This window comes from Juglans microcarpa x Juglans regia, chromosome 3D, assembly GCF_004785595.1.
Source record: "Juglans microcarpa x Juglans regia isolate MS1-56 chromosome 3D, Jm3101_v1.0, whole genome shotgun sequence".
In the NCBI taxonomy this organism is placed as follows: domain Eukaryota; kingdom Viridiplantae; phylum Streptophyta; class Magnoliopsida; order Fagales; family Juglandaceae; genus Juglans; species Juglans microcarpa x Juglans regia.
In genome coordinates this window covers 22,122,836-22,138,140 of record NC_054598.1, presented here as the reverse complement: position 1 = coordinate 22,138,140, position 15,305 = coordinate 22,122,836, and the positions used below count along the sequence as shown (strand labels likewise).

Here is a 15,305-nt window from a genome sequence, read left to right as displayed (position 1 = left end):
CTCTTGGGTTTGGATTTGTTGTAATCGATTGGGGGAGCCGAGGGTGGCGGGGGGCGGATGGATTGAGATCCACCGCCACACCCCGTGCAACAGACGGGGTACCCCGTCCCCGCATGCAGGGGCAGGTAGCACCCCTAGTATGAGATGAACCTCTAATGTTATTATGATAGATTTTGATGTATTTATGCTATTAAGTTGTAATTTTAAAATAAAGAAATATGTTAAGAGCATTAAAATGATATTAGTATTTATTAGATCTCTTGTTAAATTAAATAATTTTGTTAATGATGGGAAAGTAGATCTATTTTAAGAATTTAAATTTTATAACTTATTTTAAAATAGCCCAAGTAGTCTACTAAATTATAATATGTTATTAGTATTTAAGTAATTTGAATATCCGGATTTATTGATTATGGTGTTAAACAAAAGATTTATTTAACTATCTTCTAGATTATGAATTTAATTAAGTAGGATATTAGTACATATGTTCCTAGACAAATTTAGTGATAGTTAATACTGTGTATAGTTGACGAGCTATAAAGTGAGATTCAAGAAGAAGCACAACGAGGTAAGTAATTTGATCACAAATTAGGATCATCACAGTTCAGCTTATATATAAGTATTATTCAAGTCAGTTCATTGACAACCATTATTTATGCACCACTCATGTCATATGCAAACATGTCATCCAGCATAGCATACGATCATGTCATTCCGTATCATGTTCAAATTTAGAAATTATAATTATGTATGTATTATTTCATGCATCTCATATGTATAAGACGTGTAAGTTATCTTAAGTTCAAGTGCAAGATAAGATCATATCAGTTAATCAAATGGTCATTCAGATGCATGGTACCAATGCAGTTCAGATCAAAGTGGATGTGCAAGTCACGGACTCAAGCGTGGTCAACCATAGTATGCCAGAATACTATCAATGGCTCCCCTCGATCACAACCTCGCACACAGGGTTAAGTGTGTTGGCCAATCAGATCGGTCAGTTAATTCAGATAAATCAGTCGTGTATAGCATAAACATCAATATGAACATTCATGAATTTTAAGCTCTCAGCATGAAAACTTTTATGAAAACCTTATATTTATTATATTTATGTTGTGATGGATTTCTTACTGAATCTTCTATTCATTTTAGTTTGTTTTTTATGTTTTTAACCACTCAGGTGAGAATGATGAATACGAGCAGGCAGGTCAGGATTAGAATAAGTAGTTGATTTAGTTTCGACTTTCTAAAATAAAATTTACTTTTATGACATAAATTTATTCAGTTTATTCATTTAATATTTTTGGAAGACATTTTATTAGATATTTTTCTACAAAATAAATCCTAATTTCATTTATTAAATATGAAATCTCTTACCAGGTTTATTTTATGAAAAACACGTGACACTTCTAGCTTACGAGAAATAGGTGTTACAAAATAACGTATGCATTCCTAGTTATGGCGATGAACAATTCTTAGAATAAAACACAAGAAGATAAGCATGGTGAGAAATTACCTACTTAAGAATCACCCTCTGTGCAAATCTCCAATATACATATTTATCTCTGAGGCTAGGAACCACTCTCTTCTCAAGCACATAAAACTCATCATATCTAATCATATAAAATCTTGCATCGAATCACTTTATCGTTTGACTCGAGGACTCACTCCCACTCGGCCAAAGTGCATGCTGATTCGCATATTTCAAATCATTCAACACATATCGAGATATACATGAACAACCTGGGGACACTTTCTACCCAGTCAACCTACTTGAAAACATCACACATGATACGCCCGGAAAATCTCTCAACATGTTTATCAAGTGAGGCCAATACGAAACCGTTCCACCCCTATCATCACGAGGACCCCTCTCTGTATGAGACTCGTGGCAACGTGTCGTAAGAATGATCCTCTACCTGTCAATGATGTTTGACACATTGTAGGACTCACGTACCCGAAAATCCACAACATCATCAACCCAAACCATTTAAAGTTAACATCTAAAAATCACAATGTCAAAAATAATCCATAAACATAATGAAGAAGATGTATAATATTTTCATGAAAAGAAATGGGAAAGTTATAGAATATCCCACATTTACCCCACATTTACAGTATTGTCTTAGAAGCTAACATACGCTAACATTATTTAAAATACTATTGCGACACTGACGCTGCTCCTCTCGTTGCTCCCTTTGAATCCACTTGCTTTCTTTGCAAACTCCAACTCCAAAGAAGCTCAAATACTTATGATGAGATTTTGTCCTTTATCCAATCCCTTTTATAGGGCGGGGCCGTCAAGTGTCATTTTGACTAACTTTTGACTCCAAACATGCTTGAATAGGAGCCCTTTAGTCTCAATCGTCCATTTGCAAGATGTAATGGGTCCTACTAGTGACTTGTTTGAGACAGTCAATCTCCAAAAAGAAGAACAAGAATTAGAGAGAGGAGAGAGAAAGAGAGAATCTATTTTATGAATTTCCCAGAGAGTAATTTTCCCTTCAGTTCGTGATCTATTTATACTTCATTATTTTCCATTGATGCGGTACCGTATTCACACAATATCAAAACACAACACTACAAAACGACGCCACTTCCCTTATTTCTATAAGCATTTCACTAAACAAAAAGACGTCGTACTATTTATTATCAATGACAACTACAATAAATGGCACCATCCCAATAACAAATAAAACTGTGAATGCTTCACTTTCCTCTTCATTCCCACTTCCATACTCCTCGAGCCTTTTGTTTCTATCATCCACTCAAGCACCTTCTCGACCCATAACACATCCTCCCCCTTTAAAGCAACCTGCCCACAAGTTGAGAAAACTTCTCATGGAGCTACCAGTAAGATTCCCAAGTTGCATCTTCCACTCCAGCACACTTTCATTGAACCAATATTTCCACCACAACTCTATTGTTTACCTTCCTATTGTGGCACAACAAAATGCTCTCAGGCTTAGGGATCAATTCCCTTGCAAATCAGCTGGTGGTAGTGTAGAAAGGGGTGACACATGTTCTCCTATCTTCTTCTCTAAACAAGAAACATGAAAAACAAGATGGAGAAGAGTATTTGATGGAAGATAATTGAGTCACTGTCCCCACTCGATGTGTGATCTGAAATGGGCCTAAAAACCCAAGTTTCAAGTTCCTCCTTATTGCTAGTGATTGTTGTCTCTAGGGCCAAATTGTGAGATAAACTCAATTTCATAGGCGTAAGCTTGATTGAGGAGTGGAAGGTGATATTATACCATCACTTAGCCAAGGAGAACTACTCAAACCAAAATCTCAATTTATCTCCAGTGAAACACCTTAGAAAGTGTTTTAAACATTTATTAACAGCTTCAATTTAACCATCACTTTGAGGGTGATAAACATAAGAGTAAGACAAGCTTAATCCTGGTAACTTGAACAATTCCTTCCAAAATGAGCTTGTAAAAGTTGAACCTCTATCTGAAACAATGCTTTTTTAGGCATACAATGTAACTTAAAAACATTGTTCAGAAATAGAGATGTTATCTTAGTTGCTGTAAAATGATGTTTTAAGGCCATAAAATGAGCATACTCAATCTATCCATAACAACCATAATAACTGAATACCACTTGGAAATGGGTAGACCCTTTACAAAATCTATAAAAACATTAGTCCATATTTGATGTGGTATAGGCAAGGGCTGTAGCAACCCAGCAGGATGCATTGTCTCCACCTTGTTCCTTTGAGACACCTCACATTCACAAATAAATCGCTTAACTTCAAACTTCAAACTAGGCCAATAAAATTAAGTTCTAGCACGTTGTAAAGACTTGTGAAGACCAGAATGACCTACAAAGGGACTGGCATGAATAATGTATAAAATCTGTTTGGAACATAAATTCTTCCTTTTTAAAACAAAATACCATGTTTAAAACTAAAGGACTGATGAGAAGAAGGATCTAGTTGCAATGAGGTGATCAACTGCTGCATTATCTGATCTTCTACATAAGCAGCCTTCAATTTTGCTAACCAGGTTCGAGTTAGGAAAGATATAGCAGCCAACTATTGATTCTTCATCTTGATCTCTTCTGGAGAAGGCATAAGCTACCTTGTTCTGTACCCCATTTTTGTTCTTTGCAAAATTCATAGCCAAGCAACTTAGAGAGCCATTTCTGTTGTGAAGCTATGACAACCTTTTGTTTTAACAAATATTTCAGGTTGTGGTGATCAGTTCTGACTATAAACGAGCCTCCAAAAAGATATGGTCTCCACTTTTTGACTGCTAAAACCAAGGCTAGTAGTTCTTTCTCATAAGTAGAGAGTTGCAAAGTCTTACCCTTGAGAGCCTAATTGAGGAAGGCCAATGGCCTCTGCTCTTGCATCAACACAACACCAGTACTAGTTCCACAAGCATCACATTCTATTACAAAAATTTTAGAAAAATCTTGTAAGGAGAGTACAGGAGGATTTGTAATTGCTGCCCTGAGTTGGTTGAATGACTGTGCAGCTCCCTCATTCCAAAGAAATGCATATTTCTTTAGCAAAGTTGTCAAATGAGCAACTATATGCCCATACCCTTTGATAAACTTCCTGTAGTAACCTGTCAATTCCCAAAAACCTCTTAATGACTTCAGGTTTTTTGGTATTGACCACCGAACATGGATTCCAGCTTCTTATGATCTGCTCTAACCCTATCTTTAGAAATCAAATGGCCCAAATATTCTATCTCACCACGTGAAAACTTGCACTTGGATTTCTTGGCATACAACTGATGTTGCTGCTGAGTTTGTAAAACTGAACTCAGATGTATCAAATGTGACTGTAAATCCTTGCTATAAATAAGGATATCATCAAAAAATAAAATGAGAAATTTTCTTAACAAAGGCTTGAGCACCTCATTCACGAGTCCTTGAAATATTGAGGGTGCATTAGTGAGTCCAAAAGGCATTACAAGGAACTCGTAATGTCCTTCATGTGTTCTGAAAGCTTTCTTGTTAATGTCTTCAGTTCTCATTCGAATTTGATGATATCTTGCCCACGAATCCACCTTAGAGAAAATGTCTGAGCCAAAAATCTCATCAAGCAGTCATCCACTACAGGAATTGGATACTTGTATTTGATAATAGCTTCATTCAATGCCCTATAATCAATGCACATCCTCCACGTGCCATTAGATTTTTTGACCAACAAAATAGGACATGAGAATGGGGATTGATTTGGTCGAATCATACCTAATTCTAACAATTCTTTGACAATCTTATCTATCTCAGTTTTTTTATTATAAGGGTATCTATAAGGCCTCACACTAACTGGTGATGATTCATGTTTCAAATTAATTTGATGGCCATGAGACCTTTGGGGCGGTAAACTCTAGGGGTGTAACCGGTCCGGTTCAGTCTGATTTTGTACATTTTTTTTTATAACCGAACCGGTATATACCAATTTTGAAAATTTTAAAACTGATACCAGATCAATTCACTACCGAAATCGAAACTTCTGGTTTTTTATATTTCGATCCGGTCCGATTTTTCTAGTTTTACAAATTGTCTATGTTAGTAATAATATGATGTTTACATATACTAAACTATTAGTCTATTTATATTATAGTATCAGCAAATTATTTTATAATAATTAACTCATACTAGTATAGTATTGAATTTAACTATAGTCTATATAAGTTTTAGACTTTTTATATGAGTATATATGATCAAATGTGTAAAAATGTATTTACAAAAAGAATATATATTATAATTTATTATACCAAAAATGTATTTATCATTGATATATATATATATATATATTAATAACTTAATATTAACATTTATATTTAAGATTAAATTTTTTATTAATTTAATATTATAAGATTAAAATTTATATTTTATATCAAATGTTATAGTAACAATTATAACATTAATTTTATGTTATATCATATGTTATATTAATTATCAATTTAGCATATAATATAATATAAAAAATTATAAATATATATACCGATCCGGTTTTGAAAACTACTACCACATCGGTTTAGGACTGGTTTCGGTTCTTAAGGACGGGTACCGTACCGGACTACTTATAAATAGGAAGTCCGGTCCAGTTTAACCGGCTTTCTTTCTTTTTTTTTTCACCCCTAGTAAACCCTTAGGTTCCTAAAAAATCTTGCCAAATTGCCCTAACAACTCAAGAACATTTTCAACCTCATTAGACACAGATTTTGTAACATCATAACCAACTATAGCAATAATCCCTTTTGCCCTAACTTAGAGATTATTGAAATCTCTTTATCATCCACCATCCCATTTTGTGAAACTGTAATGCCCTAAAGACACATGACTCTTCTCTTGTAAGTAAACTGCATCTTCAATTCTACAATGTCCCAAGGGATAGAGCCAAGTGACAATAATCATTGCACTCCAAAAACTGCATCACAACCAACCAAAAAAAAAATTGATGGTGAAGGTTGTGCCTTGCATCTACAACCCTTCTAACTCTCTTCACTGTTAACTACTAGTCCATTGGCTACCCTTACTTGTCTGGACTGGTCTTGCTGTATAGGCAAATTACACTTAGAAGCTACTGTAGTATCCACAAAATTGTGGGTACTGCCAGCATCTATCAAAATTACCATTCTTTTCCCACAGACATCAGTTTGTTCCTCTAGATGTCACTCTTTCCTGCTCCCAACCGATAAGACTATCAGAATTATCCAGTAACTCCATTCCTTTCAACTAAAAAAGTTTTGGCTTAAGGCATCTATGAGTTTGATGCCACTTGTCATCACAAAAGTAGCAAAGGCCCTTATTCCTTCTTTCTTGCATCTGAGCCTCAAATACTTTTTTAAAAGGCATCTTTGCTGCAAGTTGAGTTTTAGGTGTTCCCAAAATGGAACCAGTCTATCCAGACCTTAGATCTAACTGGCTATAATCCATAGATCCGTTCATTCAAGGTCTTCTAGCACTCAACACATATTGTTCTTTGATTTTTTTCAATCCAAATGCATCATTCAAAGTAGTAGGATTTACATCCTAACATGCAACCTTACTTCATCTCTTAGCCCACTCAAGAAACAGCTAAGTTTATTTTTTTTTTAGAGATTCCTCTAATTCTATTAGAAAGGACTTCAATTTCAGCTTTAAAGGTAGTAATTGTACTAACCTATTTAAGCCGTGTAAGAGCGTCCATAGGATCATCATAAAGAGATTACCCAAATCTAGTTTGTACAGCATGTATAAATTCTTCCCACGAATGAAATGCTTCTGCCTCACTAGCATCTTGAAGCCAGATTAATGCCTCTTCATCCCTATGAAAAGAGGCATTGAAGATCCTCAGAACAGGAGGAACCTAGTGGTATAAAAAGTATTGGTTGGCTCTATACTCCCATGCAGATGGATTATAGCCTGTAAATCTTGGGAATTCCAACTTAATACCCTTGATAAAACCTCTGTCATAGGTTTCTCTATGATGCACCTCACTCACACCTTCGTTAAGATCACCATTTCTAACAAAATTTTGAGCATCTTGAAAATTTCGTGTTGCTGCTACATTACCTTCTACACCATTGTAGGAAATTGTCGAAATTTGTTGCAATATGTCATTGAATCTCTTATTTTGGGTTTCCATGTCAATCTTAGCAGGCTCCAGTTGTTGTACCAAAAGAGCAATTGCATTGTCTATCTATTTCTGTTGTCATTCCTGCTGTTGCCGGAGGTGGTTCATTGAATCAACAATTTGAGCATAGGATTGAGTTCCTTCCGCCATGACAACTAACACCAATTGTAATGGGCCCTGCTAGTGACTTGTTCGAGACAATCAATCTCCAAGAAGAAGAAAAAGAATTAGAGAGAGAAAGCGAGAATCTGTTGTATGAATTTCCCAAAGAGTAATTTTCCTCCAAATCGTAATCTATTTAGGGGATGTTTGGAAATAGTTTTGGCCTCATCTCATCTCATTTATTTCTCAAACATCACTCAAACACAAATATTTTCAAACTAGCAATACAACTTTTTCAAAATAATCATTACGACTCTTTGAGACTTTCAAACAAAAAAGAAATCAAACTTTTTCAAATCCCAAAATAAAAATTATATTCTAACAATATTTTAATTTTATAATATTTTTTATTCAATTTTTCTCTCTCATTTCTCAAAACCCCATAAAACATTAACTCAAACTATCTCACACTATTATTCACAAACCATCTTACTATTATTCACAAAATTTTCATCTCATTTTATTCATCAATCATCCCCTTATACTTCATTAGCTTCTATCAATATGGTACCATATTCACACAATATCAAAACACAACACTACACAATGATGCAACTTCCCTTATTTCAATCAACATTTCTTTAAACAAAATGATGCCGTGCTACTTATTATCAATGACAACTACAATAAACGACACCATTCCAATAACATATAAAATTGACAATGCTTCATTTTCCTCTTCCTTCTTGTTGCCATACTCCTCGAGCCTCTACTACTATCATCCACTCCAGCACAGGATGACGGAACGGACTGATGGGACAAGGCATGCATGTTCCAACGGCTTGTCTTGCGTCTGTTTCGCAGTCCCTCCCCAAATAAGAGTCTCCCATGTGGCGCTAGACCATACCTTTGAGTTTAGATGATGTGGCCTACATAGTCGTAATCGTTTTTCCACAAACTCATTCCAGATATGACCTTTCTTGTGAATATGGGTCTCTGCGTATGACACTACTGCCTTCTGAGCATTTTCGTGTTATCCCGAAAAGCCCTTAAATCTGTATCGATCTTGTCCTTGACCTTTGCTTGTTTTATGCCCGTAAGTTGCCTTTTGTGCCTTTCTCGCCTTCGTACGGTTAGTGCCACTTCTTGCTTGATTGGTTCCCAATGAAAAATCATTTGTTTCACCATGTGTGGAGGTGTGCCAACCCGGCCTTCCACATGGTGTTGCTTGCCCTATTAGGACTAGCTGCACTCTGCAAATCACTGTTGCCTCGTCTTCAATCTTTCCATGAAAAGGCTCTCTTCTTTACCTACCACTTGTCCTAGGAAGGTGGTTGTCTGTCCCCTTGTATTGGTATGGTCCTCACATCAGCACAATACAAACTAGTGAAAAGGTAGTTGAAAAATAAAATACAAAAGTAGCACAATTGGGGTTCAAACTCGTGCGACTTGGTTGGCAAGGAAGCAAGGTGACTCTTGGACTAAGTCTAACCACGGTGCCATTTAGCAACAAATGCAATTTATATACATAGATGAAACTGATTTTAGTTAGAACGAAAAGTTATAACTTTTTGTTGGCATCATTTGGTTATCTATAAATAAATTTCCTGGCCTGTAGATTTATTATCTTAAAAGCCGATTTTGAAATTCTCTCACTAAAAAAAATAAAATAAAAATCATTCATTTAAAACTTGTCATTAGGATCTATTCATTCTACAGAGAACAGGTTTTTAATCTCTTAATTGGATAGCAAAATCTGAGGGTATTTAGGTCTAATTTCGTTTGTACATAATATAGTTAGACAAACAGACTTGTTTTATGCTTCATTGTATCTTGAAAGTAAATTCGCTTGTAACATTACTAGTAAGGGTGAATACTATCTTAGTGAAAGCGATATTGTAACACGCCTTTGCACTAAAGAAAATCTAATAATAAGAAAGTTACAAACTTCTACAAGAGCATGCGTATTGTTGGAATTTCACTAATATTAAATAAAGGATACGATTGATATGTTGGAAGAAACCTTAAAATTCAAATAAGGTAACGATATTGGCGTCAAAGGATTAGATTGAAAAAATATTTCCAAACATGAGCTCAGATATAACAAAAGAAAATTAAAGGAAAAAACAAAGGATTTAAGAAAGCAAGTCCTGGAAAAAAAAAAAAAAAAAAAAAAAAAAAAAAAAAAAAGAAGAAGAAGAAGAAGAAGAAGAAGAAACAGAGAGAGATCGATAATAAGACAAAAAATTCAAAGCAACAGAAATGCCCTAAGAATTTGACATGTTTTACTTTTATATTGGTAGGTCATCCTAGTGCATGCATGGTAGGTTAATCTAAGAAAGAAAACAGCATGGCAAGAAAGTAAATAAAGACAAGTAGAAAGTTAGAAGACTCCTCTTGAAAACTTTCAAAGCTTCTCATTTGATGCAGCTGTCAGATTTTCTTTCTCAGTGGCCTCGGTAGTCTGCATAGATCATAGTGAAAAAATTTTAAAAATTTAAATAAAAAAGCTCCACACTTCCAATCCCCTAGTAGCTGAAGCTAAGTCATCTCTTCCAGCTACGAAGATGGCCTTTCAAAGGTAATAAGAAATGGTAATCTTAGAAGGTGACTCGAAGTTGGTAATAGAAGCTATTGATAACAAAGAAAATGTCCCTCACTAGCACATTCAACTCATTATTAAAGACATCAAACATATCTTTGCTCTTCAAAGGTCTTGGAAATTTGTAAAAATTTATTGATCTGTAAATCGATGTACGCACTCTATGACGTAATGGGTAGTAACCAATCTTATTTTTTGTTGCATATCCTCTATTTATTATCTAGATGTCTATTATTTTTTGATAGTGAAAATGATCTATCTTAAATTTGTATTATCATTATTATTATTATTATTTTATAATAGATGCAAGCTTGCTTAAGAAGGAGGAAAAAAAAAAAAAAAAGTTGCTAGTTATGGATTGATGGGTTGATATTGCTTTGTGACCCAAAATTTCAACTAGTTTTGACTTTAAAGGATGGTCTGCAGCACATTTGTAGGACAATTAATTTTCTTAAGAGGTCCCTTCCTAGGGATCTACAAATCACATAAAAATCAGCCAAAGAAATTTAGGGGCTCAATGGTTACGACATTATCATCATCCATCATTTGTTGACAATTATGCTTTCCATTGGTATCTGTTGATTTTGCTATGTCTCGACCCAATCAACTGTTTTTACGCCTTGAGAACATAACTGTTTTCAGCATGCGGTTGATATATTGAGATGAATTGCGATTGTTTTAAATAAAAATAAAATTAAAAATAAATTATTATTAAAATATTATTTTTATTTAAAAATTTAAAAGAATTATAATAATACAATAAAATATTTTTAATATCCAAACAATAATTTAGACTACTTCACAGTTATTTTTAAATTATTTATTAATATTTTTTGTATCAATTAAGGTTTCCTTTAGATGATTAATTCATCTTAACTCTTCTCAATTTATCATTATAATTTTTTTAATTTTTAACATAAAATATAATAAATAATTCAATTTTTTTAAATATTAAAATAATAATAATAATATTAAAAAATAATATTTTAATAATTTTTTATTATTTTTATTTAATTTAATTTAACTCATTTCAACATCTAAATAAAAATTAAACCTTACCAAAATGATGCTTGCAGTACTCTCATTATTTTGTGTAATTAATTATTTATTTTTCTTATTTGATCCATTATTTCACTATATTTGTATTTTTTTTATATATTTTTTTTTTTCCTTTTAAATAGTTGATGTGATCATTGTGGACACATGATGGATTGTCATTGGTTATTACCTATAAATAGGACACGTCAACATCTCCTCACTAATTATATTAAAGAAGGTAGCGTGCAGGGATCATAAATGTATCTATATCTAGCCTGTGAGATATATATATATATATATATATATATATATGAGTTTTACAATAGTTATTCCGCAAATTTATAAAATAAATAAATAAGTAGACCTTATTAATTTTATTTCACTACCTTCCGAAGTACAGTCTCTGATAGGTCTTTGTCAAGAAATTGTGAAGGAACCTATTGACTACTGGAGATTGGCTTTTTTATTTTAATTATAATATATCTATAACATTTTGTATAATGTGTTAAATGATAAATATTTTTATAAAATTATGTTATTTTTATTAAATATTTTATAAAAATATTCTTTATTTAATATATTATTATATAATGTGTTGTACAAAATATTATAAATAAATCATTTTCCTTTTTATTTTAGTTAAACCATTTATCCATCTATTTCATACCTTAAAACAAGATTTTCAATTTCGTTTCATACCTACTGTTACGGTTGAAATATGTCGTATCAGTCGGATAATTGATACAGAGAATGATATAATTTCATACTCGTTAGAATTTCATCCATTTCAACCCATATCAGCCGATATATAAATTTTAGACTTTTTTTTTCTTTTTTTTTTTCATTTCTTCAAATTGCAATTTCATTTTTAAATTTTTAACTCAGATTAGACTATTTATAATTAATATATATATAATTTATATATATAATTTATTAATATATAAATTATTTTAAAATAATATCCAAAATAATATCAATATTAAAATATCTAGTTTGAATAGCAGGATGGAAAAGATAAGTAAAACGGTGGACAAAACATTTACCTAAAATCAAAGGGACAAAAAAGCGAGAGAGATCCGAAGGAACCTCCTAGAACCGAGTCCTTGAAAATGAAACGAAAGGAGCCCTGCTAGAGCATTGAAAAAGTGATGCGAATGAATTTATTTATTTCTTTTTATATATATATTTTTAATCATCATAAATATTTTTTAAAAAAAATAAAAAATTCACAATATTATTAAAAAATACTTTTTTAATTATTAAATAAATAAAAAAAATCTCATTCCAGACACAAACTCGGAAACTAAATTCAAATCCAAAGCATTTCAGCAAACGAAAAGACAGAAAACAGAGAGAGAGAGACCCCACTATAAATAATGAATAAATGGGAACACTCCCTAGTCCCTTGAAAGCTAGTAAATATTGAAAAGCCGTAACCCTTAAAGAGACTCCTCTAAGGAAGCCAGCTTCCACTGTGAGAACCCTCTGAAATCTGTCAAAAGGCTATTAACATTAACTGGTGTGTGCGTGTACACTATTAGCCGCGAATATCAGACTAATCATTCCCCCATTTTCTCAAATCACAAAGAGACAAAAAGGGTACAAAGCACAATGGAGGCCGCTCAAGTCGTGGCTCAAGATTCCCTGTGCGGTTCTGTGCCTTTGGTGGAAGTGGAGGGAGCATGAAAGCACTCACGGGCAGCGCTGGAAGCCTCTCTGCCCTCTCCAGTGGGTAATGTTTGGTGTGTTTTTACCTGTCCTTAACATCCTTTCCAATGCAAAGCTTGACTTTTTTGCACTCAAGCTTGGCCCTCTCTGTACCCCACACTCTCCATGTTTTCCGCTCAGCCCCCAAACCTAATATATATAAAGTAGCTTACACTCTTGAGGCTTTTGTCTCCTATGCTAACACTATTCTCTGCATTCCCATCACAAAATCTCCTTCTGTTGTCTATTTCTATCGCCTCTTTTACTCTGTTCTTGTCTCTTTTATCTCCCCAATTCCAAGGCTTCGTTCCTGTCACTGTTAGCCTGTTAGGTAAGACTGGTCACCTTCCTTCTGGCAGGATTCTCTTGCCAGTCTCCCTCAGTACTGCCACTCCTGTCTAAATGGAGGGTAGAAAGAGAGAATAAAACCACCCCGCTGGATGCTAAAAACCCAACCAAATCTATTTCTTTTCTTCTACTCATTTTCGAAGTCTCCATGGTCCTTACTCCTTAGTCCTACCCACCTTCGAGGACTTTCTTGTTTTGTGTTCTTTTATTAACTTATCCAGATGAAGGCTATCACGGCCAAGACCCCCCACGACTCTTCTTTCTCTTTCTCCAGGAGGTACTTTCACTGGAAAAAGAAGCTCGAGGACGAGGATAATGAGGAAGAAGTTTTGAACTTAGGCTCATCCTCTCATTTTTGTGAGGAAGGGGTCAAAGATGAGGATTTCAGAATCCCCATACCTGCAGCAACCACCTCAGTGCCGGCACCAAGGAAAAGATTGTCAGTTTCTATTCTCCGGTTGGCTTTCACAGTTTTCAGCAAGAGCCGGTCACACTCTCAAGCAGGCCTTGGCACCCGAGTGATAGGTACGCTTTTCGGGCATCGCAGAGGACACGTCCACATTGCATTTCAAGAGGATGCAAGGCTGAACCCGGCGTTTTTAATAGAACTCGCAACGCCAACAAGCGTTTTAGTCCGAGAAATGGCGTCGGGGCTGGTCCGCATTGCCTTGGAGTGCGAAAAGAAAACGGACAAGAAAGGGAAGAAGTTGCTGGAGGAGCCGCTTTGGAGGACATACTGTAATGGCAAGAAATGTGGGTATGCGATGAGGAGGGGATGCGGGCCTGAGGAGTGGAAGGTGTTGAAAGCGGTGGAGCCAATTTCAATGGGCGCTGGAGTTTTACCAGGGAATGGAGGTGCTGGGTCCGAAGGCGAGCTCATGTATATGAGAGCAAGGTACGAGCGAGTTGTTGGGTCTAGAGACTCGGAGGCCTTTTACATGATGAACCCCGACGGTGCTGGAGGTCCTGAACTCAGTGTTTATTTGCTTAGAGTTTAGCTTTGTCCATGGATTACATGTTCTACTTGTACTCACTAATTAAGATATTATAAACAAGGAAGGTTTTTTTTTTTTTTTTTTGGAATGGTGTCTTGTTTTAATAAACACATATGATGATGCTTCTTTATTCCTACGGTCTACCTGGACATGCAGGCTCCTCCTATTTCCATGTACAGGTTCATTTGTTTTTTGGTTTGGGACGTGGGAGTTTGATGCAAATGCCAATGCAAAAACCATCTTTGTTTTATCCAGATTAGATCTTCACATTCGATGACATAATATTAATGTTGAGTTGTGCCATTACGGGCGTTGGCACGGCCATTGAATATGCCATCTCAGCTCTTGAGGAAATGAATGAAAACTTACCAACCTTTGTCCTTATTTTCATTTTTTGTTTCAACTATCTTGAACTACGGTAACTGCAGTGTCCTCAGAGGTAGGAATCATTTCAATGTACTTCTTCAACATCCTAATTATAAATCAAATTATTCCATTTCCATGCATTTAGATGCTGCCGTTGAAAACCACTGATCTGGTTTTTACAAGCATAATGAGCACCAAATCTCAAGTATCACTCCTTTATCTGTACAAAAACTTCCGATCTCAAATACTTCATGTGTGTTTCAAGTCGCCGGTGCAAGAATTCAATAATATTGGAGAAGAAAACATGAAGATAAGGGATGATCGATGGCCTATTCTTCACAGGATGAAGGTGACCTCTAATTCAAATTCCATTAGCCCTTAAATCATTTACTTCCTTTGTGAAATTACACCCACAAAACGCTTCAATATCCCATAAGTTTCTTACCTCAAATCTCTGGTTTTGGGGCCTACCCAATGGCGACAAAGGGTAGGTGAGAAAGGGATACCAGAAATCAACCATAGCACATGTGAATTGAGAATTTTAGGATGATTCAACTTATAT

General features: G+C 34.7%; 1 protein-coding gene across 1 annotated transcript; it reads left to right on the top strand.

Annotated features, from left to right (window-relative positions):
* The first annotated feature begins 12,949 nt into the window (after positions 1–12,949).
* LOC121256334 (protein MIZU-KUSSEI 1-like) lies at positions 12,950–14,459 on the top strand. Its single transcript, XM_041157102.1, has one exon. The coding sequence runs from the start codon at positions 13,604–13,606 to the stop codon at positions 14,378–14,380; it is 777 nt and encodes a 258-aa protein (XP_041013036.1). The 5' UTR covers positions 12,950–13,603; the 3' UTR covers positions 14,381–14,459.
* The last annotated feature ends 846 nt before the right edge of the window (positions 14,460–15,305 follow it).